The sequence below is a fragment of the Pelmatolapia mariae genome, linkage group LG7 (assembly GCF_036321145.2).
Source record: "Pelmatolapia mariae isolate MD_Pm_ZW linkage group LG7, Pm_UMD_F_2, whole genome shotgun sequence".
Taxonomy (NCBI): Eukaryota; Metazoa; Chordata; class Actinopteri; order Cichliformes; family Cichlidae; genus Pelmatolapia; species Pelmatolapia mariae.
Genome location: NC_086233.1, coordinates 49,563,907 through 49,591,270, shown reverse-complemented (window position 1 = coordinate 49,591,270; position 27,364 = coordinate 49,563,907). Strand labels below are relative to the sequence as shown.

The 27,364-nt window shown below is 39.4% G+C and overlaps 3 protein-coding genes across 3 annotated transcripts; 2 read left to right on the top strand and 1 right to left on the bottom strand.

Annotated features, from left to right (window-relative positions):
- Positions 1–1,989: 1,989 nt before the first annotated feature.
- Positions 1,990–3,508, top strand: si:ch73-330k17.3 (IGFBP domain-containing protein). Its single transcript, XM_063477414.1, has 4 exons — positions 1,990–2,317; positions 2,899–2,986; positions 3,065–3,260; positions 3,361–3,508. The coding sequence occupies exons 1-4, from the start codon at positions 1,990–1,992 to the stop codon at positions 3,418–3,420; spliced, it is 672 nt and encodes a 223-aa protein (XP_063333484.1). The 3' UTR covers positions 3,421–3,508.
- Positions 3,509–6,639: 3,131 nt separating this feature from the next.
- On the bottom strand, positions 6,640–14,039 carry parp16 (poly (ADP-ribose) polymerase family, member 16). Its single transcript, XM_063481050.1, has 7 exons — positions 13,932–14,039; positions 13,044–13,240; positions 12,174–12,311; positions 11,884–12,090; positions 11,563–11,734; positions 9,169–9,313; positions 6,640–8,287 (listed from the first exon to the last, which is right to left on the bottom strand). Exons 2-7 carry the CDS (start codon positions 13,230–13,232, stop codon positions 8,152–8,154), a joined length of 987 nt encoding a protein of 328 aa, XP_063337120.1. The 5' UTR covers positions 13,233–13,240; positions 13,932–14,039; the 3' UTR covers positions 6,640–8,151.
- A 2,236-nt stretch (positions 14,040–16,275) lies between these two features.
- Positions 16,276–26,837, top strand: scamp5a (secretory carrier membrane protein 5a). The gene is made up of 7 exons (XM_063479464.1): positions 16,276–16,469; positions 17,298–17,376; positions 17,480–17,599; positions 18,738–18,894; positions 18,979–19,080; positions 20,815–20,932; positions 23,322–26,837. Exons 2-7 carry the CDS (start codon positions 17,370–17,372, stop codon positions 23,508–23,510), a joined length of 693 nt encoding a protein of 230 aa, XP_063335534.1. The 5' UTR covers positions 16,276–16,469; positions 17,298–17,369; the 3' UTR covers positions 23,511–26,837.
- The last annotated feature ends 527 nt before the right edge of the window (positions 26,838–27,364 follow it).

Sequence of the window (27,364 nt, the reverse complement as noted above, 5' to 3'; positions counted from 1 at the left end):
GGTGGGTGGGTGGGGTTCAGGCATCTTGCACTTTGACATCCAGCCCTTTGTAAGTTGATGTAAACTCTTGTCACTTTTCTACACAGGTGTGTATCACCTAAATTTGTTATGTGGGGGAAAAATGAAATTGTAGCACCAGCAAATTGCCAACATGTTTGCTTTGAAACTTCTTTTCCAAGACGTCTTGTATGTGGGATCTTTGATGTAGGAGTCACGAGTTTTATTGACTTATTGAATGATCACTCCTGGTGTATTCAGTGTTACTCAATGGTTTCCTTGAAAATAAATACATTTTTATACAACACAAGGCTTCCTAGCAGTAACTGAGATTTTAGTTTGTTCAGCAATACTTTTTTTAAGCTTTATTTTTAAAGTGAAGACAGCATGCAGGATTATGCAAATTGATACAGAGATGGACGAGTGAATGTGGAGATGCTCCTCTGGGATCAGTGCAACAGGAACGATGAGTAGGAGCTCTTTGGTTTGCTTTTTCTGATCAAAGCATCATTTTGATACTTAAAACTGTCTTTTTTTTCTTCTTCTTTTTAACTTTATTTTGTTTCCTAGACCTCATCAGATGACATAACCTTCAAAAACATTGAAGGTTATGGGGACTAGACGGGGCATATTTATCCTATATGGGCTTCTCTCCTTTGGCTATGTCAACGACTAAGCAGTAGGACATGAGGACTGTGTAAAAAGATTTAATTGAATAATTAAAATTAAGTGAGAGATTAATAATTTAATCATAAAATTATTAGTATTATTAAAAATGATAAACCTGTGGCTCTCTTCCACTTTTGTCCTTTCTCCCCTTGTCCCCAACTGGTCTCTCAGATGGCCACCCCTCCCCGATCCTGGTTCTGCCAGAGGTTTCTTCCTGTTAGAAGAGATTTTTTTCCTTCCCACTGTCTCCAAATGCTTGCTCATGGGGGGGGGGGGGTCATTTGATTGCTGGGGTTTTATCTGCATTACTGTAGGGTCTTTACCTTCCTATGTAATGCACCTTGTGTGCATTATGTCTAGCCTCTTCATATTTTTTTATTGTAATTTTATCTTCCTTTGTTAAATTGTTTCTCTGCACTCAGTAAACCTGGACGTGTTTCCAATTGGCCATGTTTCTCGTCTGTGGACCATCATACTAACAGTTCGTATGGATCCAAATGAACATAGAGCATATTAAGAGCCAAAGCTAAAGAAATCCTTTTCTCTCCTCCAGGATTTTACACAGAACATTTCCTCAAAGTAAAGTCATTAAATATCTCTTGCGTCTGTGGTTATTGTGGGCCTTTTTTTCATTCAAAAAATGAATAAAAAGTAATGCAAAAATGGTTTAATATCCAAAGCGGCTAATTTTAATATGTTAACTGCAGCATAAACTACAATAACACAAAATAATTTACCTTTTTGTCACTCGCCGAGGACTAAGTATGTTTCTGCAGCAGTTTGTCCTACTTCTAAGCAGATGTTTCCCTCTTCAAAAGGAAAGAAATGACATACAGCAGCTGCAATGTCAGCTGACAGACACCCAGTGAGCGTGGCCATATTTTACTGGCATGCACACAACCTGCGAGATTTTTCATTCAGGTAAGAACCTTGTGAGGCGTCCGGATGAGATAACCTGCTGATGTCTTAAACCTTTTGTTCTTTTGGGAAATGGGACATTATCTGATTACAGATGCACACCGAATTGCCCCTTTCAGAGGTCAGGTGACTCCGAATTCACCTTCATCAGAGTTTATCTAACAATGTTCGGACGGAAGACTTGTTTCAAAACAAAATCGCACTGTTGATAGCGTGGAGATAAGACGTGGGGATAATTAACCGTATATTTTAGACTAAATCCATCCATCTATTGGCTGCTGGTGGTGGGAGGAGGCTGTGGCTCATAAACTACGAAGCATGTGGTGTGACAATGCCGGGGTGCCCGGGGATATAAAAGGTGCTGACAGGTGCTCTCCCCTCAGGATAACATAAGGCCTATCAACGATGCGGATGCTGCTATTTCTCAGTGCGCTGTTAGGGGTGTTCGGGTTGGAGAAAGCGTCCCCCGTGGACACCCAGCAGCTTCGGGCCCTTCACTGCCCGCCCTGCGAGCAGATACACTGCTCTTCCCGGCGGGCGCTGAAGCTCCAGTGTAAAGGGGGCGTGACGACGGGTGTCTGTGGATGCTGCCCCGTGTGCGCCAAGACGGAGGGGGAGACCTGCGGGGGGACGTGGGACTACCTGGGGAAGTGCGACGAGGGGCTGGTGTGCGTTTTTCAGGACTCAGCAGCTCCCAAACCAGACGCAGAGCGCAAAGGGATCTGCAAAGCAGGTGAGATTGTAACCGTTACTCTTAAATGATGACAAGCAGCCACTGCGCCTCAGATCCACGGGTGATGCTTTAATCACTCGTGAAATGCGATACTGGGGAAATGCAAAGTTTTACAGCAGCACAAAAAAAGTTTTCGAGTTGTTCTGATTTATTCACATGTACAGAAAACATCATGCTAATTAAAAGAAGTCTCTGTAAGCAAAAATGCAATATTTAACTCTTCCTTCTGGAAATAAAGTTGGCGGGAACTACAAAGGCGCTAAAATCTTCTCTAAACGCGTAAAAATGCACTTGGTGAGATTCTTTTACTGTAAGTCTGTGTAGTGGGAATGGTGCCGGTGCGGTAAAATCTGGTTTATGAGCTGTGAAGACTGATAGTGTGGTCAAGGCTTCCTTTGAATCAAAGGTTCCTCAACCATAATTACTCATCTTATCTGTCCCCGATGAAAAGAAGTGTCACCGTTATCAATACGATATCAGACCTTTTACAGTTTTCCTGTCTTTTTTTCTTGCTGCTCAGGATATAAAGTCTGACTCCACAATGCGGGACTCTCATTCTTAATTTCTTTAAATCTGTGCAGTGATTGAACAGCTGGATGCAGAGAGCTGCCAACCAGAGTGCACCAAGGAGTACTGCCAGGCCAACCCCTCTGCAATCTGCTCTGCCAGGTGAGCCCCCTCCCCATCCTCTTAATGCCACGTTGTTGTCGTTGTTTTTAGCAATAATCAGAATTTCCTCGTCTGTAGGTCTACGTCTCTGCAGAATAAAGAGTGCCAGGGCTCCTGCCAGCACACGTCCTGCTCCAGCTGTCTGCTGCTGAAGCGTCCATCGTGCTCTCAGACCTGCGTCCCGTCCGATTCCACCTGTCTGCAACACTTTGGGAAGTGTGTGCACAATCACCTGACTGCACCTCACAGTCCCATATGCCACAACAACCTCCAGGTAAGGAAAAATAATAATAATAAAACCAAACTTCTCCCTGTTTTGTTTTTTTTTCTTCACTGTGCTCTGAATCCAACACTGTCTTTTTTTCTCTTTGTAGAGTAACTGCGAGGGGCATTTTGTGTGCTTGATCCCGGACTGTCCGAGCTCATCCAGCTAAGAAGAAACCAAGAGGAACACTTGTAGCAAAATGTGAAGAAAGGCAGCTATGTTTAAACCCTGTGAATATCTTAAAACTACTTAATCAACAATTACTTTTCACCCCCTGCAATTTAAATCAAGATAAAAACCTTCTACTTTTTTAAATTCTATACCATCATGTACTGACTTTGCTCTATTTATTTATGGGGATTACCAGGCTGGATCTGCACTATTCTAGCTGTTAATTAATGCTGTCAAGTGATGTGCATTGCTTTATATGACATTAGACAGTTGGCATAATCACTGTTTGTTTTTACATGTTTTCTTGTATCTTATATGAACTTGTGTGTCACAATAAATGTTTAATTCATGTACCACAACATGAAAACCTACCTGCTAAGTAAACATATGTCAGATTCTCTCTGTCACCTGTGTGTCAATTATTTAATTAGATCTCAAATTACTGGATATCATTACCAGTGAATGAATATTCTAATCCATATTCTTACAGTTTCAGCTGTAAAATAAAAATGCAGTAAACACATTATTTATAAAAAAATAAATAAATAAATAAAAATGTAATAAACACATTATTTATAAAACACAAACTAACACAATACTTTACAAACGACCTGCAGTTTTTGGCCACACCAGTAAATCCACTGCATAAAAAGAGCCCACAAACATCTGATAGATCTGTATCAGTCAGTCAACTGCCATAAAATATACTGACCAGCCACTTTATTAGGTACACTATACTAATACTGGTTTGGACCAACTTTTAATTAATACCAATTTAATTCTTTATAGCAGATTCGACAAGATGCTGCAATCATTCCTGAACTCATTGTCATGCTCTCAAGCAGTTTGAGATGATGTGAGGTTTCTGAAATGGAGCTTTATTATGTTGGAAAGAGCCATCAGGAGATTGGTGCACTGTGATTATAGAGGGATGGACACGAGCAGCAGGAGTACCTGGTAGGTTATGGCATTTAAAAATGCTCAAAGTGTGCTGAGAAAACATCAAATCACCACCAGCTTCAACTGTTGATCCAACTCAGGATGGATTCATGATTCATTTGTGCGGTTTATGCCAAATTTTGACCCTACCATATGAGCGCTGAAATACTCAGAGCAAATTCACTTCCTCCTTCTAACGCTTGATTTGAACTTCAGCAGGTCATCTTGACCAAGCAGGGTCAAGATGACCTGCTTCATGTGGTTGGTGTCATGTGATTGGCTGATTAGATATTGGTGTTAACGAGCAGCTGAACAAGTATACCTAATGAATGTACATTGCAATCAACAGATAAAAGCAAAAATAACAACAAAAAGAGATTTTACTTCTTTATCAAACAAGTTTCTGAGGTGTTTGAATGCTTTCCACACTTTTTCACTTGTGTGTAGCAATGCTTGCAGCAAGGCACCACGTATAGCAAAGTATTTTATATTAAAACAATGGAATAATGAGAAATTCTCTTTTTAAGACATCATTATTTTCCTGCTTTGCAAAACCATCCAGTGGACTGTGTTGAACGTTTAAATCACGCTTAAAAACTCGCCTGTTCCATCTAGCTTTTGAAGCAAATTAGTTTGGACTTCCACCTGGTCTGCATTTGTGCTATGTAACTGTAACTGTAACTGTCACTGTAACTATAATTGTTTTTAGCTGTTTTTGTTGCCTTTTGTTGTAATCTGCTTTGCTACCTTGTGGGAAGCACTTTGATGGACACTGTCCTTTTTAAATGTGCTATAGAAATAAAATATTGATTGATTGTACTCTCTGACAGGCCTGCTCTGGCCTCAATCTGTAAGTGAGGGTTTTGGAGTTTTGGAGCAAATGTTGGCAAAGATAACAAACATCATACCTGACTGCAGACCTGCCTCAAGTTCAGTCCTGCACAATACACGTCTTTTACAGGGAAATATTAAATTGTGAATGCATGATTTTTTTTTTATGAAGAAAACAAAGTGTGAGGCACAAACATTTAGTGGAATAATACAGATTCCCTCTCTTCTGATTGCTTCTCATTTTGGGAGTTTTTTCCTGATAAACAAGTTGAGCTCCCTCTACGGCTGCCGCCCCCCCTCACAGTTGATGGTTATTGAATAACAGACAGTTTATGAGGCAGCAATAATGAAGCCTGTACATAAAGGGAATAAAGTGTGGACCAACAATGGGCAGTTTGTTCTGTGGCCTTCAAATGTGAGCCATTTCTGATGAACAGAAGCAGTTTATCTGAAGGATTTCGCAAGATGGGAATGGTTTTTAAACCAAACAATGGCCTGCAATGTCTTTCATCTTCTTTCAAACTCGTTAGTGAGCTGCATCCGTGACGTAACGACATATCGAAATAATATCTGATGTTTAAGTCAAGTACCAAGATTTGTGCAGCATAACAAGTACACCCGAGGAAAAGAAAACTAAGAATGAAAGCACTGTGCCATCAGTTATTTATGAGTAAATGAAATTACTCATTGACACAAAGTGTTCTCCTGGTTGCCTTAATTTCTTAATGAGCACCCCGATTTAAGCTTAAGTCTTGCTTTACATCGTTGCTCCACAAAACCAAACAAACAAATTCTCTTTTGCGTGTTTCTTGGGCTGTTAATACACACACATCAGCACATCGGGTATCTATTAGGAAAACAGGATCGGTCACCAAAGCAGGCCGCCTCTGTTATCAAACCCATATATCACTCTCACTTTTTTCTTACTGATAAAGCACCAGTTAAAAGAGGACTGTCTGTGTGCCAGCAGTAATAAATTTGCCCCTGTCAGAGGTAACCCATGTTTGAATGCAACACGAAAAGCTGAGAACAATAGAAACGACGCACTGTTCGAAAGAGGTGTCTCGCTCTGTAAACACTGTTTACATTAGAGATGTTAGTATTTCAAATTCATTTTAACCTGACGCTTTAACGCTTTTTTTATGCTGTACGGAAATAAAAGCATGTGCACTGTGCAGGATTTTGAGCCACCCCTCACTTTTTTATATTTTGTTATCAATATGGGACATAGGTGCAATCATTTATTAAAATGTGCAAATATACATAGACATACAGCACCAAGACACAGGGAATAAAAATCATTATTTCCTGGGCCACCTTTATAGTTAGCTCAGTCCATGACTGATAGTGCTTTATTGTGCGTTTTTCTATCCAGGTGTGCTGTTACTGCAGTGGCACTGCGTTTGTGATCAATGTCATGCTGAAGAAATGAGACACACTCCAGATGGTGGATCAAATCTGGTTTCAATTTAAGAAATTTTGACAAGACCTCCAACAACACTGGGTGAAATGCAGCCGTGACAGAGCCTCTGCCGTGTTTTACAGATAGCTGAAACTCACGGTTGTACCTTTCTACTGACCTCCATACATACTGACAATGATTTGAACCAAGCCGCTGATTTTCAGTCCACCTCTTGTGAAATTTAACGTCTCCATTTTCCTTCCTTCAGAATGGCCTCATGACAGCCAACCTTCCACTGAGAGTATTTCTGATCAGACTTCAATGAACAGTAGATCGATCAGCTGAAGGGCCAGTTGCATCTCTCAGGTCCTGTGTCTGGTCTTTGCTGGAATTGTTTCATATTTCTTAAGGACATGACTCCCAGATACTGTTCATCTGCATTAGAGGGTTTTTTGGTTTTTTTTTTAGGTCTGCCACTTCTTCTTTTGTCATCCACATCTCCAGTTTCCTCAAATTTTTAAGAACATATATCGAAAGATTCCAAGTTTTTAGCTACTGTAGACATGAAACTGTCATTCCACGAGTTAGGTACCTTTTTTATGTTTTAATGATTCAGAGATCAGTGTTAAGTGGTTTTAGAACACCCCCCACCCCCACAAAAAAGAGAAAACATCCCTCTGAAAATGGTCAGGTACAAGGATTGGACTGAAAATAAGAGAAAAAGTAGCAAATGCCCAAAGAGAAACTTTGAAAGACCTTCAGAAAGATGGGATAACTGTTCTTCAAGACCACTTTAAAAAATGTACTAGAACGTTTGGCTCCATGGAAGCAAATCATAAAGACCATTACACAGTTCATGTGGGCAATGACAACCCAGATTATCTACTGATCCATACTACAACGCCGCAGTCCCCAAAACCGAATGTATACATTAAAATAAAAACCACTATATTTGATCTACACTTGAAAACAAAAGATTTAAAAACATCCCAATTTATTAATTTCCAAAATACAGACAATGACAATCTTAAGAATTTAAAAGTGGAATTTCAGTTTATCATTAAGGCCAGAAAAACTGATTAGTGATAATAATGGCTCAGTTAACGAGGAATTCGCTGCACATCAAACCAGAAAGAGAAAACCAAAACACACCGATTACTTAAGCAGGATGATTTCCATTGTTTCCCTTTGGCTGGTAAAATTGTGTCCTCGGAGGACTGAAACAACACAGTAACAGAGATTAACTATAAAACTGATTATTTACTGAATCATTCAAACTCAAGGAGGAACACTGCAATTGTCTTAAAATCAACAAAGATCTTCTTACAGATTTCATTAAAATCAATACATAACAAGATTCCCATCTGAAACGATATGTTATCTTGCATTTACAGTAATGATGACTATATTACATTACATATTGCAAACAAAGCAAAGAACTATAAGAGAAAACAGTAGAAAGGTGCATAAAACTTTTTTTCTCATGCCTTCAGCCAACATCTTGGCAGGAAGGCACTGTGGATTAGAAACATCCATGCCATGTGTCCTGTTGTCGTTTCACCTGAATAGTCTGTTCCAAAAGGATACAAAGGTGTTGGAGTTTAAGGCACCGATGAATATGAGCAGCAGAAGGTAGAGACTCATCATGATGGCAAAATGGTGTCTGAGGAGCCACGAGCGGCTGCGGGAATGTCTGAGGAAGAAAAACAGAAAAGCACGGTGACCATCAGCACAGAAGAGCGAGGTAACAAACCTCGGGATGAAAACAAGCAAACATTTTCATTTTCTTTCATGCTATTGATTATTTATCTGTCAGTTCTCTTAACCGCTCATTAAATGAGGGTCACAGCGGAGCTGGAGCCAATCTGACATCTGGCAAGAGGTAAAGTACACCTTGGATCTGGACCCTGTCTTATTTTATTTTATTTAATTTCAGTGCACATTAATTAACATGACTACTCGCGTCCATCCAGCTCTGGGTTTAAGAAGAGATGCCTACATCACTCCTGCTCCAGCCACCTCCTCTAGCTCTTCCAGGGGGACACTGAGGCATTCCCAAGACAGCCAATAGAAAAAATACTGCCAGAATGTCCTGGGTCCATCCTGGGATCGCCTCTTGGGTAGACATGCCTGAAACACCTCACATAGGAGGCACCCAGGAAGCATCCACCACTTCAACTGGCCTCTTTTGAAGTGGAGGAGTAGCAGCTCTACACTGAAGTTCACTCTAAGGCCAAGCCCAGATACTCTTCAAAGGAAAGTTGTCTCTGCTCAACACTATACTCTCTTTTATTTTATTTAATCTGAATTAGTAAATGAATGAGTAAAATTGATAAAAACAAGTTTAAAAAAATGTATTCTGCTTCTCTTCTTTGCTCTTAGTGGGCTGTAATCAGATTACTGAAACTGTGTGCTGGAGGACATTCAAATAAATGTGACCTTTCCACAACTTTCACATTGAATTTCTGATTTTTCACCCAATCCTGTTCTGTATGAAAGCATTTTTATGTCTAATGTTGCCTATTCACCAGTACACAAAAGCAAACTGCATCATTTGTCCCAGAAAAGTCTTACCTGGACAGGTGCCTCTGCTGAGAGTAAACAAGCAGGTACTTGACTCGTAAAAGCTGATTATTGGTGACTACAAAGTATTTATGTGGTACATCCCCTCCTTCACTGTTCTTTGCCCTCGAGCGCTGGCGGTCTACAACTTCAGAATCTGAAATGAAAAATAAGCGGAAGGCTTTAATAGGCTCTGATTTAAAGAGCAATAAGAAGGTAGAACATTCCTGGAAAGATTTATGCAGTTACTGAGTGTTTTGAGAGGCATAAAGGTCTGAAATAAATTCAAGACAAAGTGTAGGCAATTTTTTTTACCCACAACGTGTCATATTACATCATATAAGACTGTTATCGCTACCATGAGTACTCTCTGCAGTACTTTGTAACTCCCTGAATTGGTATTTTTGGTGGGGGTTTTTTCTTTCCCAATTCATTTTTTTGGCAACAGTGAGTTTTTCTGTTTCCCTAACTCCAGCCTGTCTGGACATTAAGTCCTCACTCTTCCTGATAAGTGGAGGTCAGCTGTGAATCAGGAAAGCAGATTGCGTGCATACTCCAGTGCGCTGGTCCAAGTGTCCCTGTCCAAGATACTGGATGAAGTGCATCCACGTGAGTGTTTGTAAGAGGTAAAAAGTGCTTAAAAGACAAGAGAATAAAGCAGTGCATTAATGTGTGCGTGTGAATGAATGAAAGTGATTTGTAAGTGTTTTGAGGGCTAAGTTAGAGTAAATGGAAAAAGTGCACTCCAGGTCAGGGACGGGTTCCTGCCCCAAGTGGAGGAGTTTAAGTATCTCGGGGTCTTGTTCACGAGTGACGGGAGAAGGGAGCGGGAGATCGACAGACAGATTGGTGCAGCGGCCGCAGTGATGTGGACCTATGGTCACGAGCTGTGGGTAGTGACCGAAAGAACGAGATCGCGAATACAAGCAGCGGATATGGGCTTCCTCCGAAGGGTGGCTGGCCTCTCCCTTAGACATAGGGTGATAAGTTCGGCCATTCGGGAGGGGCTTAGAGTAGAGCCGCTGCTCCTCCACATTGAAAGGAGCCACTTGAGGTGGTTCAGGCATCTGACAAGGATGCCTCCTGGGCGCCTCCTGGGTGAGGTGTTCCGGGCATGTCCCACCGGGAGGAGGCCCCGGGGCAGACCCATGGCACGCTGGAGAGATTATATCCCTCGGCCTGGGAACACCTGGGTGTTCCTCCGGACAAGCTGGAAGAGGTGGCTGGGGAGAGGGAGGTCTGGACTTCTCTGCTTGGGCTGCCGCCTCCGCAACCCCACCCCGGATAAGTGGAAGAAAATGGACGGACGGATGGATGGATGGATGGATGGGAAAAGTGTATATAGGTATTTAAGCGATAAAAGTACCTTGTTTTAACCAAGTTAGCACAGGAGCCTTGGTGGATCTTGTGCACGCAAAGAGACTTAAAAACATCACTGTGCATTGTCTACATGATCATTAGTGCAGGCTTGGTACCCACAGCTGTTTTAGTCCCATCAGCACCAGCAGCAACAACAGCTCCCAGTGATTACAGCGATACCAGCAATGACCACAGACCACAAACATCGAAACCACCCAGATCCCCACCACCTTTCTCTTTCTCCATCTTATGCCGACTGATCGTTAGGTATTATTTTCTGCTATGTGAAGTATCACGACTCAAGTATCAAACAACAAATACTAATTTTGTTACAGCCTTGTTACATGACGTGTCATTCGAAGTTATCCCTATCTAACATCACTCACCCATCAAGACCCTTGCCCATTTCTGCTCTGGTTCTGCTCACTCCACCGAATTGTTTAAACGTATGTTTATTTGTTTTTTCAACAGTATCCAACACAAAAATATAATGAACATATGGCAGGTATTAAAATAATAATAATAGTAATAATAATAATAATAATAGTAATAATAATAATAATAATTGAAATGTTAATCCTAAAAAATTCAAAATAAGTAAATAATTAAATAAATTAAGATAGCAAACAATGCAAATAAATACAATTACAAAAAAAAAAAATGTAGGTTACACAGTATATTCCCAACAGCAAGTCAGACATTATTCATCATTATCTAGTTATCTTATTTGCCCACTGCCCCCCCCCCCCCCACCGAATTATGTCTCCCATTATCTGCTCTGTTCCTTTTCTCTTCCCAGTCTCTCTGGACTATTAAAGCGCTATATAAATACAGGCCATTTACCATTTACCATTCACTCTTATTTAAAAACTGTGATGCGTCATATATGTACAAATGCACACATTTTTTACCTCTTTACTCCATATATCTTATTGCTAATTGTTGATAGCTCAGGTGTTTTCATAAACTGTCACTTTTTTGTTGCCTCCTCATAGCTTTGGAATCCACGTTGAAGACATACTGCTTTTACCTGACTGTTAAACATACCTTTTTTCTTCACCTGGCATTTAACATCTGGATGATCAATGACTTCACACAAGGCGACACAGCTCAGCAGTGGACCTAGAATGCTTTCTCTCCAGCCGCTGCTGTGGGGACTGTAAAGGACAGCCATACTGAGGTCACTAGTGAGGTAGGTCCCCTCTCCAAACACAGAGTTCTGCAATGAAAAATGTCCATGTAAGCACAATGTATCACTCTGATTTACACTCCAGCCCTTCAGCATCCTCTTAAACTCGTCTTGCTCCTCAAGATCAAATATTTGATCTGTAAAAAAATTTTTTTTAAATAAGGTTTCGGTACACTGACCTTGTTGAGGTGACAGTGCAGGCCGTTGTGAATGATCGAATGAAAGTTCTCCAAGCGGCTCCCGTGGAAAGCATAGAAAACATCTCGTCCTTCCCTCGTCCTCTCAAACCTGGCGTTCATCTGATCAGAGTACTCCAGCTCAAAGAGGAAGTCTGGCACGGGTGCAGACATCCCTTCATTTTCCGTCAGGCTGCAGAGTTTGGCGTACTAGTGAAGATCGGAGAAACACGCTTGAACAAAGAAGAAAGTGATGCAAGTTTGTGGTTTATCTCTCTATGCCTGTAACATACCTCTTCCTTCTGTAGTGTCTTTACAGCAAAGCTCTTTGAAGACAGAATCCAGTGTGCGAGGGCCAAATGATGATCTGCTTCTCCAGGTCGTAGTCTCACCAGCTCTCTCACACCAGGCAACGAGTTCACATCTGCCAGCTGGAGAAGGAAAAACTCCTTTCTTTATCATATTACCACAAACAGATTCAAATGTCTCTTTTACTCCTCGGAACACACGTCTCTCAAAGTGAGAAGACACCAAAGACATGAAATGATCACAAATTCATCTATGAGTAATAATTGGCATGAAGCTACCATTAACAGCACATCACTGCCACCGAGTGGATATATATATCATGTTACATTTGATCAGTTCTCTCAATTATCTTAGCAGACCATATCTCAACTAAAAATAAACAATTCTTGTTTCTTCCCGCTCGTTCAACACAGGATCATAGGTCAGGCTATTTGAGTGGTAGTGGATTTGAGAGTTGATACCGATTACTTGCTGGGTATAGTTTTTCTGAAGTAGCTACATTTTATGTTCTGCTGTTGAGTCTGCCATCCCTCTGTCTTCCCCTTTTGTGTAGATGTGTGCATGCATGTTATTTTTTCTAGTTGCCATTTAAAGCTCTGTATCACTTTTCATGTTAATGAGTGTCCTTGTGCTAGGATACCTCTGTTTATAGGCTTGGTGATCATTCTGATCAGTTACCTGAGTGAATGAATACATGGCTGAACTACAGAGGCACTGCTGCTGTTGGTTTGGTGATCTTGACCCTACCCCTGAGGCTGGTTAAAGCTTGTATGATTAAACTGAGGAGCACTTAAGCAAGCATAGACTACCACTGACTATAATCAAGAGGTTTTGACAATCACTTTAGCACTCACCAACTCCTCAAACTCCTTATTGTCACCACTTAAGTAACGAGGAGGGAATGGTCTGAGCAAAGAGTCTCTCTTGTAGTTCTGAGTGGCAGCAACGAAGAGGCTGCATCGCAGGTCTGCTGCTACGGGGTCTCTTTGCAGGCAAGAGCACACCAGCTCTCTGACTGCTTCAGGTGGCAGCGGTGGCTGCATTCCCAGCACTGTGTACAAAAAGATAAGATAGCACATGGCCAAGGTCTAGGTTCCGCTTTATGTAAGTCTGCAGTCAACAATGACTAAGTTTTTAATCCTCATAATTATACACATTGAAAGATTTCAACTATCAAGGCTCTTGTAGTTTATTTCACTCAAATCCTCACATCAAAGAGGATGCTATAATTTAACATTTAGCTTTTTGGTGAGTATTGTGGCAGTGTGGCATCTCGCTGCCTTTTTTCTTTTACTTTGAAAGATGTTCTGCTTGGGATGCAAACGCTGACATTACACCTCACCCTTAGTATGCTAAACTAGGACACTAGCTAAATTCAGCTCATATACTACTGGAACACTTACATACTTTAGCTTTTGCTAAGTTAGACTGTGTTGGTTTAATACAATCTTTATAAAGTCAATATTAGGACAAAAGTGACAGTTCAATTATAGTTACTAGTGCTGATTTGTAATGTTAGTCTTACCTTTCTGTATTTGGTTACTAATGTTATGCAAAGAAAGCGACGTCTGAGTAGCTAACATTAGCTGAGCCACTACAAGAGAGCATAACTGCCGCTCTTCACTAAATAAAGCCTTGTCGGACTACTGCAGGTCCCCGTATGTATTGGGAATACATCACTATGGCACTCGTATGAGTTAAATTTGACAGACCTTGTTTAGGAATATAATTTTTGCCCTTACCTTCAGTCTTGCTTAACTCATAGCACTGAAGGGAAAGCTAGCGTTAGCTTCAGGCACTGCTGCGTTCAAGCACAGTTCTGCCTTTTGGAAACCGTATACGAAACACATCTGACAGATGTGCAGCTGAGAAAGCGTGTGAGCCGTGCTATCGAGGCAGTCTGAGACAAAGACGGAGCACACAATTAATTTCCGCATAAACGCCAATGTGTATTCGGTCTGCTGTTTTAAAACGTTTATTCTACCTGGAGTCTAACATTGCACAGGACACGCGAAGGCAGCATTCATGAGACCAACTGTACCGATGTTTCAGAGAGTCGTCTAATGTTTGACAGTAGCAACTAAACAGAGTGCTTCAACTGCTGGGGTGGCACGATAGACAGTCTTAGGCCATGCATTTCTTTGTATTTTATTAGGCACACCGATTTAGTGAGATATGTGCAAACATACAGTACATTGAAGTACAGAAAAAAAAAGATTTTGGACCATTCTAATACGCTTGAAAGTCAATATTTGATATAAACATATCAGTTTTTCAACACACCCTGAACGCTCTTTGATAAGCTTTCTTATCATTTCTTTAAGCAGTCTTCAGAAATAGTTCTCCAGGTTTCTTGAAGGACATTCAGAGGTCTTTTTTGAACGTTCGCTGCCTTTTGTTCCACTCTTTCTCAAGATGTTCCCACACTGCTTCAGTAATGATGAGGTCCAGGCGCTGGGAAGGCCAGTCTATGACTAATAGTGATCCATTGTTTGATTTGAATCACATGTTTTCCAGATGGTAATATGTGGTGGATCAAAATCTGATGGTATTTTTTGTGTTCATTATTCCATCAATTTGCGAAGATCCCAACACCACTGTGTTTTCCAGGTGGCTGTATACACTCTGCTATACCTCTCTCTCCTGACCTGTTGCCACTGTTCTACAGTCCAGTTCTTGTGTAGTTGGGCATACCTCAGCCTTTTCTTTCTGTTTCCCCTCCTTCAAATCTGTTTTCAAAGACATGTTATATCCATCAATTACTCTTAAATAGAATTAAATAATCTACCAGACCAATTCCTTCAAGAAAACCAAACATTTCCTGTAGAATAGACTACTGTCTTTTGGTCTCTCCGTAGATTTTTATACAACAAACACTAAACTCACAAATATTTGTGGGTGTTTTCTTGTTTGTTTGTTTTTTGTACTACTTGAACACTAAAATGGTCCTCACATGAGATGACAGTGCCAGCAGTGGCCCACAGCTCATTTAAGTTTGAAACCCCTGTTCAAGTTAGCAGCACATAGCATAATGAATATGTCCTTTGAATAAAAAAATCCCTTGGTTGCTTATGGTTTCCTCAGTTTCTAATAATACTGATCAAGTCACATGAGGGAAGTGTTTCGCAGCCTGGTATAAAAGTGATCAATAAGGCATTTATAAATAATTTACTACTCCTTAGTATCTTTTCAGCTTGATAAGTATTTTAATTGCACACAACAATTTCAGCCATGCTGATTATGTGGTTTCTTTGGAATAAACTTAACTTACTGTGAAGCAAATTTGTAGTCAAGCATAGGAGAAAAGCACAAGAGAATTGATCCAGTTCATATTAACCTGTTGTTATGTACTTACCTGAGGTACATAACAACAGGTACTATCATACTATTGTTTTTGGATGAAAATATTTTGCAGTTGGTGCCTGAAGTCTAGAATTTATAACCAAATGCTGCACTTCCTCCCTTGAGATGATTTGCCAGGTGTTTAATGAGTGTCTCCTTTGCTTGCAGCAACATCTCTTTAGACCTCGTATTGAGCATATCAGTGCACTGCTACTAAATGCACGGAATAACGAGTGAACAGACCTCATCTAATCATCAAATAACTTGTTGTATAATTGTACATGTTTCGACCCTCTGAAAATAGGGGGTACATATAAAAAGTTCTTGAATCAATTGAATTGAAATCCATTATCTTGGTGTACAGATACAAAATTACAAAAAAAGTAATTGTACTTATCAAGTGTGTTTTATTTTATTTTGTTTTGTTTTATTGCACTTGTATATATATTACAAACTATTACTACTACTACCACTACTGGGAAAAGAGTTGTACATTGAAATGTATTTATACTAGTAGTAAAGCGGTATCTTTATTATGAAAGTATCTGATAACAGGCAGCCAATCAGGTCAGGTTGTGTAATGCCTCCTCTGATTTTTAACACTGTCAACCTATTGGTTAAGAGCTAAAATATTTCTCCTTTGTGATTGGTCAGGTCAGGTCAGCAACAAATCCATTGTTTTTCCAGGGCCCTGGTCCTACCCGGGCGGGCACAACCCAGCGGTGAGGAGGGGGCCGGTATGTACGTAATGAAAAGACCACACGTCACGTGCCCGCCTCTTACTCCCAACCCCATCATTTGAGGAAATACGCGACATTTTCGTGTGATTAGAGCCAGATCTAGCTGTTTTCGCCACTGTGTTTTAATACAGATGAAATCGTAGGATGCAATTTAAACGGACGGAGGTATTCTAGCGACATTCACGGACTGAACCGGAGGTAGGACACCGCATTTTCATTCATTGGTCTCCAGCTAGAGAGGGAGGGAAAATATTGGATTTTTTTATTTTTTTTTAGCGGATTCTAGCTTCGGTAAAACCTCGAAATTTGTAGGCCGGGCTGTTTACTGCGAGGAGTTTGTGCTCGACGTCCGGATGATGAACAAGAAAGAAGCCCGATGCAGCAGCCTGTCGCGCAGGCTGAAGGACGCTTCTCCATCGCCTGTAATCTCAATGCACTACCCCACTGCAGCATCACTGCCGTCAGCCGAACGAAATACACGTCTAAGACAGCCGGAGATTCACAATGAATAAAAGCAACTTCAGCCAGACTGCATTTTCGTGGCATAGATTGGTTTATCTGTGCCAGAAGGATGCCCTTCAATCCACCATGCGTCCACCATGACATGCGCTACAAATATGATTTTCTAACACAGTTAAATGTGAAAGGTAGTTGATTATGGCCTATTAGCAAGGAGAACGCGATAAACAGAGAGTAACGTCTATATAATCCAGCCTTTAAGCTCAATAGGCCTTTCAAACGCCTATTTTGAATCCCAAAGGATATGCATTCGAGATCACGACAAGGCCACACTGTGTCCTGGAGCGCGCATTACACCGCTAAAATATGTGACCAAGAAAACAGGTTCATCTCAGTCTATCTGATGCTCTTCTGGAGGCTGGGTACCACCATGGGTACCTCCTCTCTCCAAATCGTGTCAGGATGTCAAAGACTCCTATTGCAGTGATTGTGGCCTGTTGCTTACAAGCAGGGCCGGGATAGTAAGTGATGTTGCACTTAATCATGCACTTCTCTCCTTTTCTGCAGTTTGGTTTTCAAGGCAGCTGAGATTGAAGAAGTCTGTGTGCCTGGTTTACAAGTGGAGGAAAGCAGTGAATCATGGCAGGTGAGCTTCCCCCCATTTATAAAGGTTGAATAAAAGCTCATGCACCTCTCTTGACTTGATTTCTTCTTGATGTGAAGCACTGAATCACGTCTCTGTGTCCTAGAAAACAACTTCCCTCCCCTTCCTCGCTTCATCCCCCTTAAGCCATGTTTTTACCAAGACTTCAACGAGATCCCAGACCAACACCGCACTATGTGCAAGAGGCTCTACTACCTCTGGATCTGTGAGTGTACCTGCAGGAAGTGCTTTTTATTTGCTTTGCATTTGGAAGCAGTCGGTATTTGCATGCATCTAGCTGTAACCTGTTAACCTGTCTACTTCTCTTCCTCCTCATGCTGGGCTGCTTTGTTTTACCCAAAATATTATGAGAACTAAAGAGTGCAAACAGTCCGTGCAGCTGGGAAACTAGATTGGCCGGTCTCACATTATGTCACAAAGCCAGATAACCACCGTTTTCATTTTACTGTGGTTTTTATTTTGAGGGGTAAAGTTTGAAAATGATTTAGCTCACACATTTACTTAGTGGTTTGTGATTTGACTGACACACTGTTCACAAATCTGAAGCCCAATTGAGGTCCCACGGGCAGAAAATGAGGACATCAGCTATATTTTTTAATTTCCCAAGAAAATAATTTATTTACACAAATCAGTGGGGTACAAAATGAAAAATGGTACATTGTGAAACAAAGTTACCATGCTAGTATCAATCCAATACCAATATTTGATAGTATCGATACTTGGATTGTTCCATTCACCTCTAATGTATGCTATAACTCTTAGAATATAATACAGAAGTATGTGTGTGCAATCTTAGGCTTGACAGGTGTGCTCACTTGTCACAGAAAGAGGAGTTATTGTACAGTTTTATAGTGAACGATAGGAATAATTTCCAAAAACATTTATGCTCTTTATTTATTCCCCACTATTATCTGAAATCCACTAACTCTTAACTCATTAATGAAGAACATAATTTGTACATAAATTGTAAAAGTAGGTAGTAGTGTCAAGTTATTACAGTCACATGAGTATTATGGTATGTTTTTCATTATCACATAGGTGCTGCTATTTAAAGCAAAAATGTAAGTCTGGTGAAAAGATAGTTTAGAGTATATATTATGTTTGGTGGAAATGGTGTGCTGAATACAATGTACCTCTATATCATATTTTATTATTGTAGTTTAAGTCTTGAATGTAGAACTGGAAATATGACAGTGCGTAGTTGTTAGTCTTCATAGTGATTAAATCCTGCTGAGTTATGAGTAATGATGGAGCCCGTGGGGTGTTGGCTGTAGCGTTTTTTGTTTGTTTGTTTCCTCACTCTTTTATGTTTTTGTCATTCTTCCTCTCTGTGACGCTGATAGTGCATAGTGCCACGCTAGCTGTTAATCTGATTGGTTGCCTGGCATGGATGTGTGGAGGCGGTGGAGCTACCAACTTTGGCATGGCTATCCTGTGGCTCATCCTCTTCACCCCTTGTTCCTACGTGTGCTGGTTCAGGCCCATCTACAAGGCCTTGAAGTAAGCGTGTTTCCCTCTGAGTTACACTTGTTCCTGCTGTTCCGCTGAATCAGATCATTTCTGACGATTAGTCTCTCCATGCAGGACAGACAGCTCATTCAACTTCATGGCTTTCTTCTTCGTCTTCATGGCCCAGGTGGTGATCAGTATTATCCAGACTGTTGGCATTCCAGGCTGGGGAGTGTGGTAAGAGTTTGTACTGGTTTATTAAAAGTAATGTATACAGATGAAATGGAAATTAACTGGCATTTATATTGTTTTTTTTCTCATCTTATTGTTGCTAAAGATGATTCTAGAAGCACCTGAATCAAGGGGTATACTTTGTAATCTAATCTAAAGCACACACTTTGGTTCAAAAAATAATTTTTTTCTAAACCAATGAGGCTTTAAAGAGGTTCATTATCCTTCTGAGGTCTAAGCCATCAAACTTTAACTCCTAATTCTTAAATAATTTTTTGGGTGATAAAATATGATTAATTTGATGCATGGTTGTTTTCTTTGTTCCCTGATTGCCAAGATATGGGAAAAGAATTTAATAAATGAAATAACTCTATATTCCCATCGCCTAGGTTTAGAGTTAGTGTTAGGGTTTTCTCCAGTGATGACTACAGGAACTACAGGAGATAATCCAAAGCATAACATAACATGTTTTTTTCTTCTCTCATTTAATAATGTTGAGAAGCGATGTCAGCGTTGTTTAGCTAAACATCTAAAATTGTTACAGGTGTTTATCTGGTGGTCGTGAAACCTATGAATGACATCCCAGCATTTCCCTTTGTTGCATTTCTCCACTTATTCATTACAATTTCAGCTTTTTCTCTCATCTGTGTTAAAACTGAGCAGTTTGACCTGTATTTGTATTTGTCCACCACATAAGTATACTCTAATATACTCAACCTCTCTTTAACGTTAATGTACTGAAGAGAAATGGGAAATATTAAAAAGCAGGTATACAAGCAGTTTTTTACCCCTTGAAAGTCCTTTTTGTTTCACACTAATAATAATATTAACAACAAAATGATTATTAAATATGTGCAGTGTGAAAACAAGAATACACCCCTTCCACTGGCAAGAGCAAATGACCAATATATTTGTATATATATTTCTAAGAAGAGACAGATGGTAAATGGACTGATTCTTCCATAGCACTTTTCTACTCTATCTGAATACTCAAAGGGCTTTAAACAACTTCCCTCATTCACTCATTCATACAAGCACTTTTTTTCTAAGCTTTTTCTGTGTAAAGGTTCTTTCTATTTAACATTCATACTACAATGGATGCATTGGATGCCCAAGGACATTTGGCATCCAGACTGGAGTAGCCAGGGTTCGAACCACCACTAGCAGACGGCCTGCTATACCTCCTGAGCTACAGCAACCCCAGGAGACACACCCTTTAGGCAAACACAGTTTGCCTAAAGGGTGTTTGTCCAGGGAGTTTGTCCAGCACAAGACTCTCTGTAACTTCCATTTTGATCAGGCTGTTTTGAACTCCACAAACACAACAACCAGCTGATCCGAACAGAATCATGCCTGAATTATTCTTCGGCAGGAAATCTATGCCGTAGCTTTCGATGTAACTGAAAACTCTTTTTAACTCTACACTGTAACCTGACATTCAGCTCTTAAGAAATGTATCTATATGTTGGCTCAATGGCATGGAAGGTTGTGATGTAGGGTTAAAAGGGGTTTCTGGTTTCAGGTTGTAAAGTTAGGATGTAGAATTTCTGCAGAAGTCTAAATCAGGCTTTAGGCACAGCATAAATGAGTAATTCACAGCTTGTAACAATAGTCTCTAAATATTTTGGTATCAATCTTAAAAATCCTGTATCAGAATTATCTAGAATTATCAAGCTTAATGTATCATTTAAATATGCCGTATTGTGAGCACATGATGATTCTTCTGTGCTTCTTCTTCAGCGGCTGGCTGGCCACCATCACCTTCTTCAGCACCAACATTGGCTCAGCTGTGGTCATGCTGATTCCCACCATCATGTTCACTGCAGTGGCTGTTTTATCCTTCATCGCCCTCTCAAAGGTGAGTGACTGATTTCTACCTGGTCACAGAAATTATTAGATCAATTAGTGCTGGTATTATCAAGTGAAAGATAGCAATCCAGTCCAAGTAGCATTGAATAACTAGCTTGTATTATAATGCCAGCGCTGTTTCCCACTTAAAGGGAAGCAGTGATAACATGACATCGTATTCATTTGCACTAGCAACAGAAATTTTTGGAGATGATATTTATTTATTTCAGGCTGTTTTAAATCCCTTTTTGGTGAATGCAAGGAATCCATGAGGGGCCCAAGTACTTATTAGAACTTGGTGATCAGAGGTTATTGTGGCTGGGGTTTTTTTTGGGTTGGGTTTTTTTTTTTTTTGGGGGGGGGGGGGGGGTGTTGCTATAACTCTATAGTTCATATGCTGTGTTTGAGAACATATTACAGTACGGTTTAATAGGATAACATTATGACGTTTTCTATACAAAATGTCAAAGGTTGACTTCACTGTGACATCAGAGTGTTCTGCAAAAACATTTGAAGCCACAACTCTTGAAAAGAAGAGGGGATTGTGACCATATTTCACGATTGGTGGCAACTAAGTTGATGATGCTAATCCTGAGTTCTTACGTTAAAGCTTTGGTCAAAGTGTGACTGTTTTGTACTGCAGGATTAAAGATGTGTGTGAAGCATCCATCTTTTAGAATCTGTTGTTTCTTTAAGGCTATAATTCTAGTTTTTTAACTATACCTGCTAAGTCATTGTGGCAAATTCTTACCATGGGAATGCTGTCCATCTATCACCACACCCTCATATATCAATCAGCGGTATTCTTTGTTCTCATTGGTAGTTGCTTCACTTTGCGGATCCCAAGTTAACGGGTCCCAAAATAGCAACACCAGGAGTTATTTTGTCTTGATGTCACTTATTGTCATTGAGGGTCCGATGCCCCTTTGGTTGTGCCTGCCCACATGGACATTACATAAATCAATCGGTAGTCATGACTAGGTGGCATAAACACACAGCTCTGGATCTGCAATCAGCTCTTTTGTCCAATAAACTATGACAAAAAACTAGATGATTGTGAAAACCATCTTTTTGACTTTAGTAAAGCACAGATAAATGGCTAGTATTGAGTACCTTGCGCATCTATGGAGTCTGAATTTTTTTGAAAAAGTAATGGGAAAAAAAGAAAAATTTAACAGTGCATGGACAAATCTTTTATTTCACTACCAGCACAGATATTTTACCAGTAAGCATAAATTGTTGGAAGACTTTTATCAAAATAAAATTGAAAGTTATCTAATTTTTTTTTGTTTTGCTATATTTAAAGCCATTAGGCTGCTATATTTTCCATGTATTATCCGAGTAACCTCATTTTAATTTGATTCATTCACACAAATTCCAGCAGAACTCAAAGTAACTGCAGAGCTTTATAGAAACCCTGTTTCAAAGTAGGTCTAAATATACTAATACAGTGATTCACAAAGTGTGGGCCTGGCCCCCCTGGTGGGCAGCAAAGATATTACAAGAGGGGCCCCAGGAACGACAGAAATTCACTTTGAAATTACTTGCGAGTATGTACCATTACATATTTATATAAATGTATTATTCATATAAAAAGTGAAGTAAAAATGGTAATAACAGTTGGTTATGTTGTGATAATGCTCATTACTCTGACCTGAATTTACTGCTCCTGTATTAAAGTTTGTGTCCCAGGCAGGTGGGTCACAGATTGGCCTTAACACTTTGCTTAAGACTGGGTAGGATTAGCAATGAATAGCCAACAGCCTGTGTTGTTTATGTTTTTAATACATGGGCTTCATGGGATTTTCTGGTTTTTAAGTGGGCCGCAGCATACTGATGATTTTTCATCCACTTCATTATTGTTTTTTTATATTGGTAATAAAAGTTAATAAATAATAAGTAAACATTTGTACTTACATTAGTTCTGTGATTCCATAAATTCAACAAAAACAAGGTATTAGTGTATTTAAAATGCAACATTAAAGTAGTAAATAATCATAAATATCCCACTGCAGAATTGTCACATACTTAACAGGGTCTGTCAACTTCATTAAGAACGTCATTAAGATCTAGGATGATATCATTTATTATTATAAGCTGGGAATTTCCTGCGTTACAGCAGGTATAACATTATTTAAACATGACAAGCATTGGGATTGTAAGTCTCAAATATATCTTTTTCAGTCTAGAATTGCTTAGGAACAGCTCTTTGGAAAGTAAATGTTGCCAATACTGTGGCCATGACACAAAAAATGAGGTGCCACTACAGACAAATAATAAAATTGACCTTTTCTTTATGGTAATTTGGTCAATTTTACAAATTGAAAAAAATAAAAGTCATACTTGATAGAGCATAAAATTCATGTTGAATACCATTTCTCCTTTTTTGTCTTTTTTAGGTGCATAACTTCTACCGCGGCAGTGGTGGCAGCCTGGGTAAAGCCCAGGAGGAGTGGGCTACGGGTGCCTGGAAGAACCCCCATGTCCAGCAGGCAGCCCAGCAGGCCGCCATGGGGGCTGCTCAAGGCGCCATGCAGCAGAATCAGTACTCAGCAGCTCCCACCTACAACTACGACGAACCCATGTAGGACAGAGGAGTAGGCCAGGTGGCTGAGTGGGAGAACTAAAAAGGGATCAATTAAGAACACAATTCAGAATTAGGTGCCCGTCATTATAACACTGTAATGCTGAACTCAAACAGAACAATGTAAAAGTCATGTTTTTGGTGCAAATGTACTGGGATTTCATTATTTTACTCAGTTCACATTTAAATCAACAGTTATTTTAAAAAACAAAAAATGTTGCTGTTGTTTTATGCTGCTCAGTTGTAGCTGGTCAGTGTTGCTTTCCAACAGAGACACATAGCCTAAAATAGGTAGACCCAGTCCCCTGAGCATCTTCAGTTTATTCGAGTAGGTGGTCTCCAATGTCACTCTGTAAATTTTCTAATGATCTTTAATGTGATATTTAAGGGACTGAAACAGCTATATTGTTAAGGGTCTTTACTTTTATTAGCCTTGAAGATCACCAATGCTGAAACAGTTATTTCTCAGCTGATGTAGTGGACTAGCTGTTTGGCTAACAGCTAAATTCTTATATACAAATGTCAAGAATTTTTTATTTCCCATTAAAGGAATAGTTTGACCATCTTGGGAAACACCTTAATTCACTCTCTTGCTTCAGGGTTATATATAGGGTATTATAAAATTAATCTTTGCTAGCAGCCAGTTAGCTTGAATTAGCAAAAAGTCCAGAGACTGAAGCTGAAACAGATAGCTTGGCTTTATCCAAGGATATTAAAATCTTCTTAGCAATTATAGCTAGCAGTATAGCTCTAATGATCTGACTAGCTCGTTATATGTCACTTAAGAGCTCTTAGAGGCAGATTTTATTTCATTTTGACAAAGTCATGCTAGCTGTTTCTCACAGATGTGAAAGAGCCACAGATCGCAAGGGGAAAATATGTACTCTCCAACGAGCTGGCAAGTGGTTCCTGGAGATTGCCAGTAGTCACCAGGTGAAATCACTCAAAAAAAAGGGTGCAACACCAAAAACCTCCCTTGTGGTTGCTTTGGTTGCTAGCAGGTCAAATTTAGTTTGCATTGAAGATGCTGACTTGTATGCAAATGCTTGCTAACTATTGACCTAGCAGCAGTAAAACTTGAAAAAGTGAAACTTAACCAGGAACGTTCTGCCTTTTGAAACATGTTGGCTGCACCGCTGAGGCACAACTTTTATTTTAAAGGCTAACGTTTTCCGTTTCACCACAGCTCAGATAGCAGTTAGACAGTTTTTGTAGACAAGTTAGCATCTTCCTTGCAAACTACTGGCAACCGCAGCAATCTGTTAGCGACCAAAGCTATTTCATATTTACATACAGATGTGACAGGGGTTGCTTTTTAACTTACAGCAAGAAATTAATTAGATCAAACTACCTATTTCTTAAAGGTTACGGTACTTTTTAAGTAACCTTTTGGGGTTTTCTTTTTTAAATTATGCTTAAATACCAGTAAAGAAACTCATCATCTTTCTCTCCTTTTTTTCTTTTCTTTTTTTTTTGATTGGAAAAAAAAAAGTTAAACAGACTAAAATGAATATTTTAAAAACAGAAATATGGAGTTTTTGTTTTGGTGATCTTTTTGACAGTATAAGTCGATTTATTTACATTCTCAGGAAAAGTCTAATAGCTGTTTTTAAATTCTACCTGTAAAGCCTGTAGAGCTTCAACATGTCGGGCTTTTGTCTCCTTATATCGCCCCTATTGACCATGTTTGGTTTTGTCGTTACATACTAGTTTTATGTTGAGCAGGCTGAGTTTAGTTCAAATATTTCATTTTTTTTTTCATGTTAAAGTGAAGCACACACAGTATTTAAAGATTGGAGTTTATTGGTCAGACATTCCAAATCGATGTTATTATAAAGGTCAAAGTGAAAGAAAACCAAAACACTTGCAGGTTATGGTAAGTAATAGTAATAATTGTTGTAAGGTGGTCATAACATTGTATGGAGTGATGGATGTTTACTCTCCCTTTGGCAAATTCTCCCGCTTACCCCTACGTGTAAATGCTTCAGTGACTCCTTGTTTCTGAAATTCGGGATTTCAGGCCTTCGTGTGTTATTTCGTGGATGTTGGTGTTATTCCATGAGTTGGTGTAATAAGAAATCTACATAAAAGGAAAAAAAAGAATATTAAATTCAATCCAGTTATTTCTTTATGGAGTGAAATATCACAAAAGGACATTCGTGCGTAGCCTTGGTGAGGCCTGATGTGTTCAGTCAGAGACGGTGTCGTTCTGGTTTCTTCGAGTCTTTGAAAGCTTCAGCATACAGTAGATGGTTCGTACAGTCGAACAGTATTAGATTTAAAACAGTGAAGTTATCTGAATGCTCGTTACTTTAAAATCTGTGAGTCGTCTTGTCTGATTGTGATGACGTGGTATCCAGTAGGCTGTTTGTTGTGCTACCTTTTTGTTGTTTTGTTTATCTCTCTTTTTCTTTTTTCCTGTGTATTTGAATGACGTGTGGATGCGTGTGAAGCACATGATTTGTTGTGTCTTTCTGTTTTGTTTTGTTTTTTTTACTATACTTTTTGTTTTTGGGGGAAAAAAAGTAAGTAATATTTGCGCTGGTTTTCCTCTTGGCATCGGTGCAAACTTCATTCAGAGTGGAGCAATACTAACAGTAGAGTTATTACAATCAGCTGGGGTCCTGTTGTGCAGCCTTTAAATACAGGAAGAAAAATGTTACCAACCCCAACCTAAAGTGTCATAAAATGAATAGCTAGCCTGTTTTTGAGTTGGACACCACTTGTATGATTTTACAGTTTCATAGCATTTTCACCAGCACATGCACACACAGAAGTAAGGAGCTGTAACCCTGTAAAAAGTATCATACATCCGCTCATCTGTTAGTAAATGCACAGCTGGCCATTTCTATAACGTAAATGTGAATTTTTTTGCACAAAGTTGAACAAATAAGCTACTTTCCCTGTGTATGTAGTAACTTCTCATGGTGAACTTTGGATCAGTCCAAACTTTCCGCCATATGTACATACGGCACAATTCATGTGTTTATGGAAATTGCAGCTGTGTAGTTATTGTGTAGCAGGAGCCGCTTATACACTTAATGCCACTGTTATCAAAGCTTCTGAAAGCCATTTCCCATCTTATTCCCACATGTACTGTATGTTGTGTAAAATGTATTAACATGTACTATATCATAAGTATATATGAATATATAATTACTTGAGGTGCAGTAAATATTTGCCATGGATCAACAAATTCAGTAGGCCCTAAATAGTCGAATAAGTCGTTTGAGGGGGCTGCGTCTCCACGAGTGAACGAGGAAAACATTTTGTGTATTACTTTTGTATTATTTGGTCTTACCCTAATAGATATTAAATAGTTCTTGTTGCATCCTGTTTTGTTATGTGATGAGTTTGCATACGAGTATTATACAGTTGTAGATATGGAAAATGTAACTTTTTTTAAATGAACTATTGACTTTTAGGTGTAAATAGCTGTCTCGAGTAGCTGACCTTCAATTTCTTCTGTCCAAATACAAACCTTAAATATTCTAATATTCATCTCCCCTCCAACATAATTGAATTTTGATTCTTTTCTAGGTTAAAACTTGCTAAAAAAAAATCCAATTTAGCCTAAACATGGTGATGAACAGTGATGTGGTTTCTTTTTACATCATAAATTACAATTCATAAACACTTTTATGGATGCTTTACTTTTAAGGAAGGTTGATGATTTGAATACTCCAAATGAATCAGGGGCATTTGTATATATCATTCATTTCATACCTCAGCACACTGTATCCGATTATTACAACTGGAAATGATGTGGTAGTGGAGTAGTAACTAAGTAACCTATAATAAATTACAGAGTTATAAAATATAACAAAATGGTTCTAATAGATACAAATAGCTCTAATT

Excerpts from the sequence above, each read along its gene's own strand:
- si:ch73-330k17.3 (XM_063477414.1), top strand. The coding sequence starts at position 1,990 with ATGCGGATGCTGCTATTTCTCAGTGCGCTGTTAGGGGTGTTCGGGTTG. Across the intron at positions 2,318-2,898 it reads CAAAGGGATCTGCAAAGCAG|TGATTGAACAGCTGGATGCA; the intron begins GTGAGATTGTAA and ends AAATCTGTGCAG. Across the intron at positions 3,261-3,360 it reads TATGCCACAACAACCTCCAG|AGTAACTGCGAGGGGCATTT; the intron begins GTAAGGAAAAAT and ends TTCTCTTTGTAG.
- parp16 (XM_063481050.1), bottom strand. The coding sequence starts at position 13,232 with ATGCAGCCACCGCTGCCACCTGAAGCAGTCAGAGAGCTGGTGTGCTCT. Across the intron at positions 11,735-11,883 it reads TGCACTGTCACCTCAACAAG|AACTCTGTGTTTGGAGAGGG; the intron begins GTCAGTGTACCG and ends TTTTCATTGCAG. Across the intron at positions 9,314-11,562 it reads ATGCCAGGTGAAGAAAAAAG|ATTCTGAAGTTGTAGACCGC; the intron begins GTATGTTTAACA and ends TTTTCATTTCAG.
- scamp5a (XM_063479464.1), top strand. Across the intron at positions 17,600-18,737 it reads GCTCTACTACCTCTGGATCT|TGCATAGTGCCACGCTAGCT; the intron begins GTGAGTGTACCT and ends TGACGCTGATAG. Across the intron at positions 18,895-18,978 it reads CCCATCTACAAGGCCTTGAA|GACAGACAGCTCATTCAACT; the intron begins GTAAGCGTGTTT and ends CTCTCCATGCAG.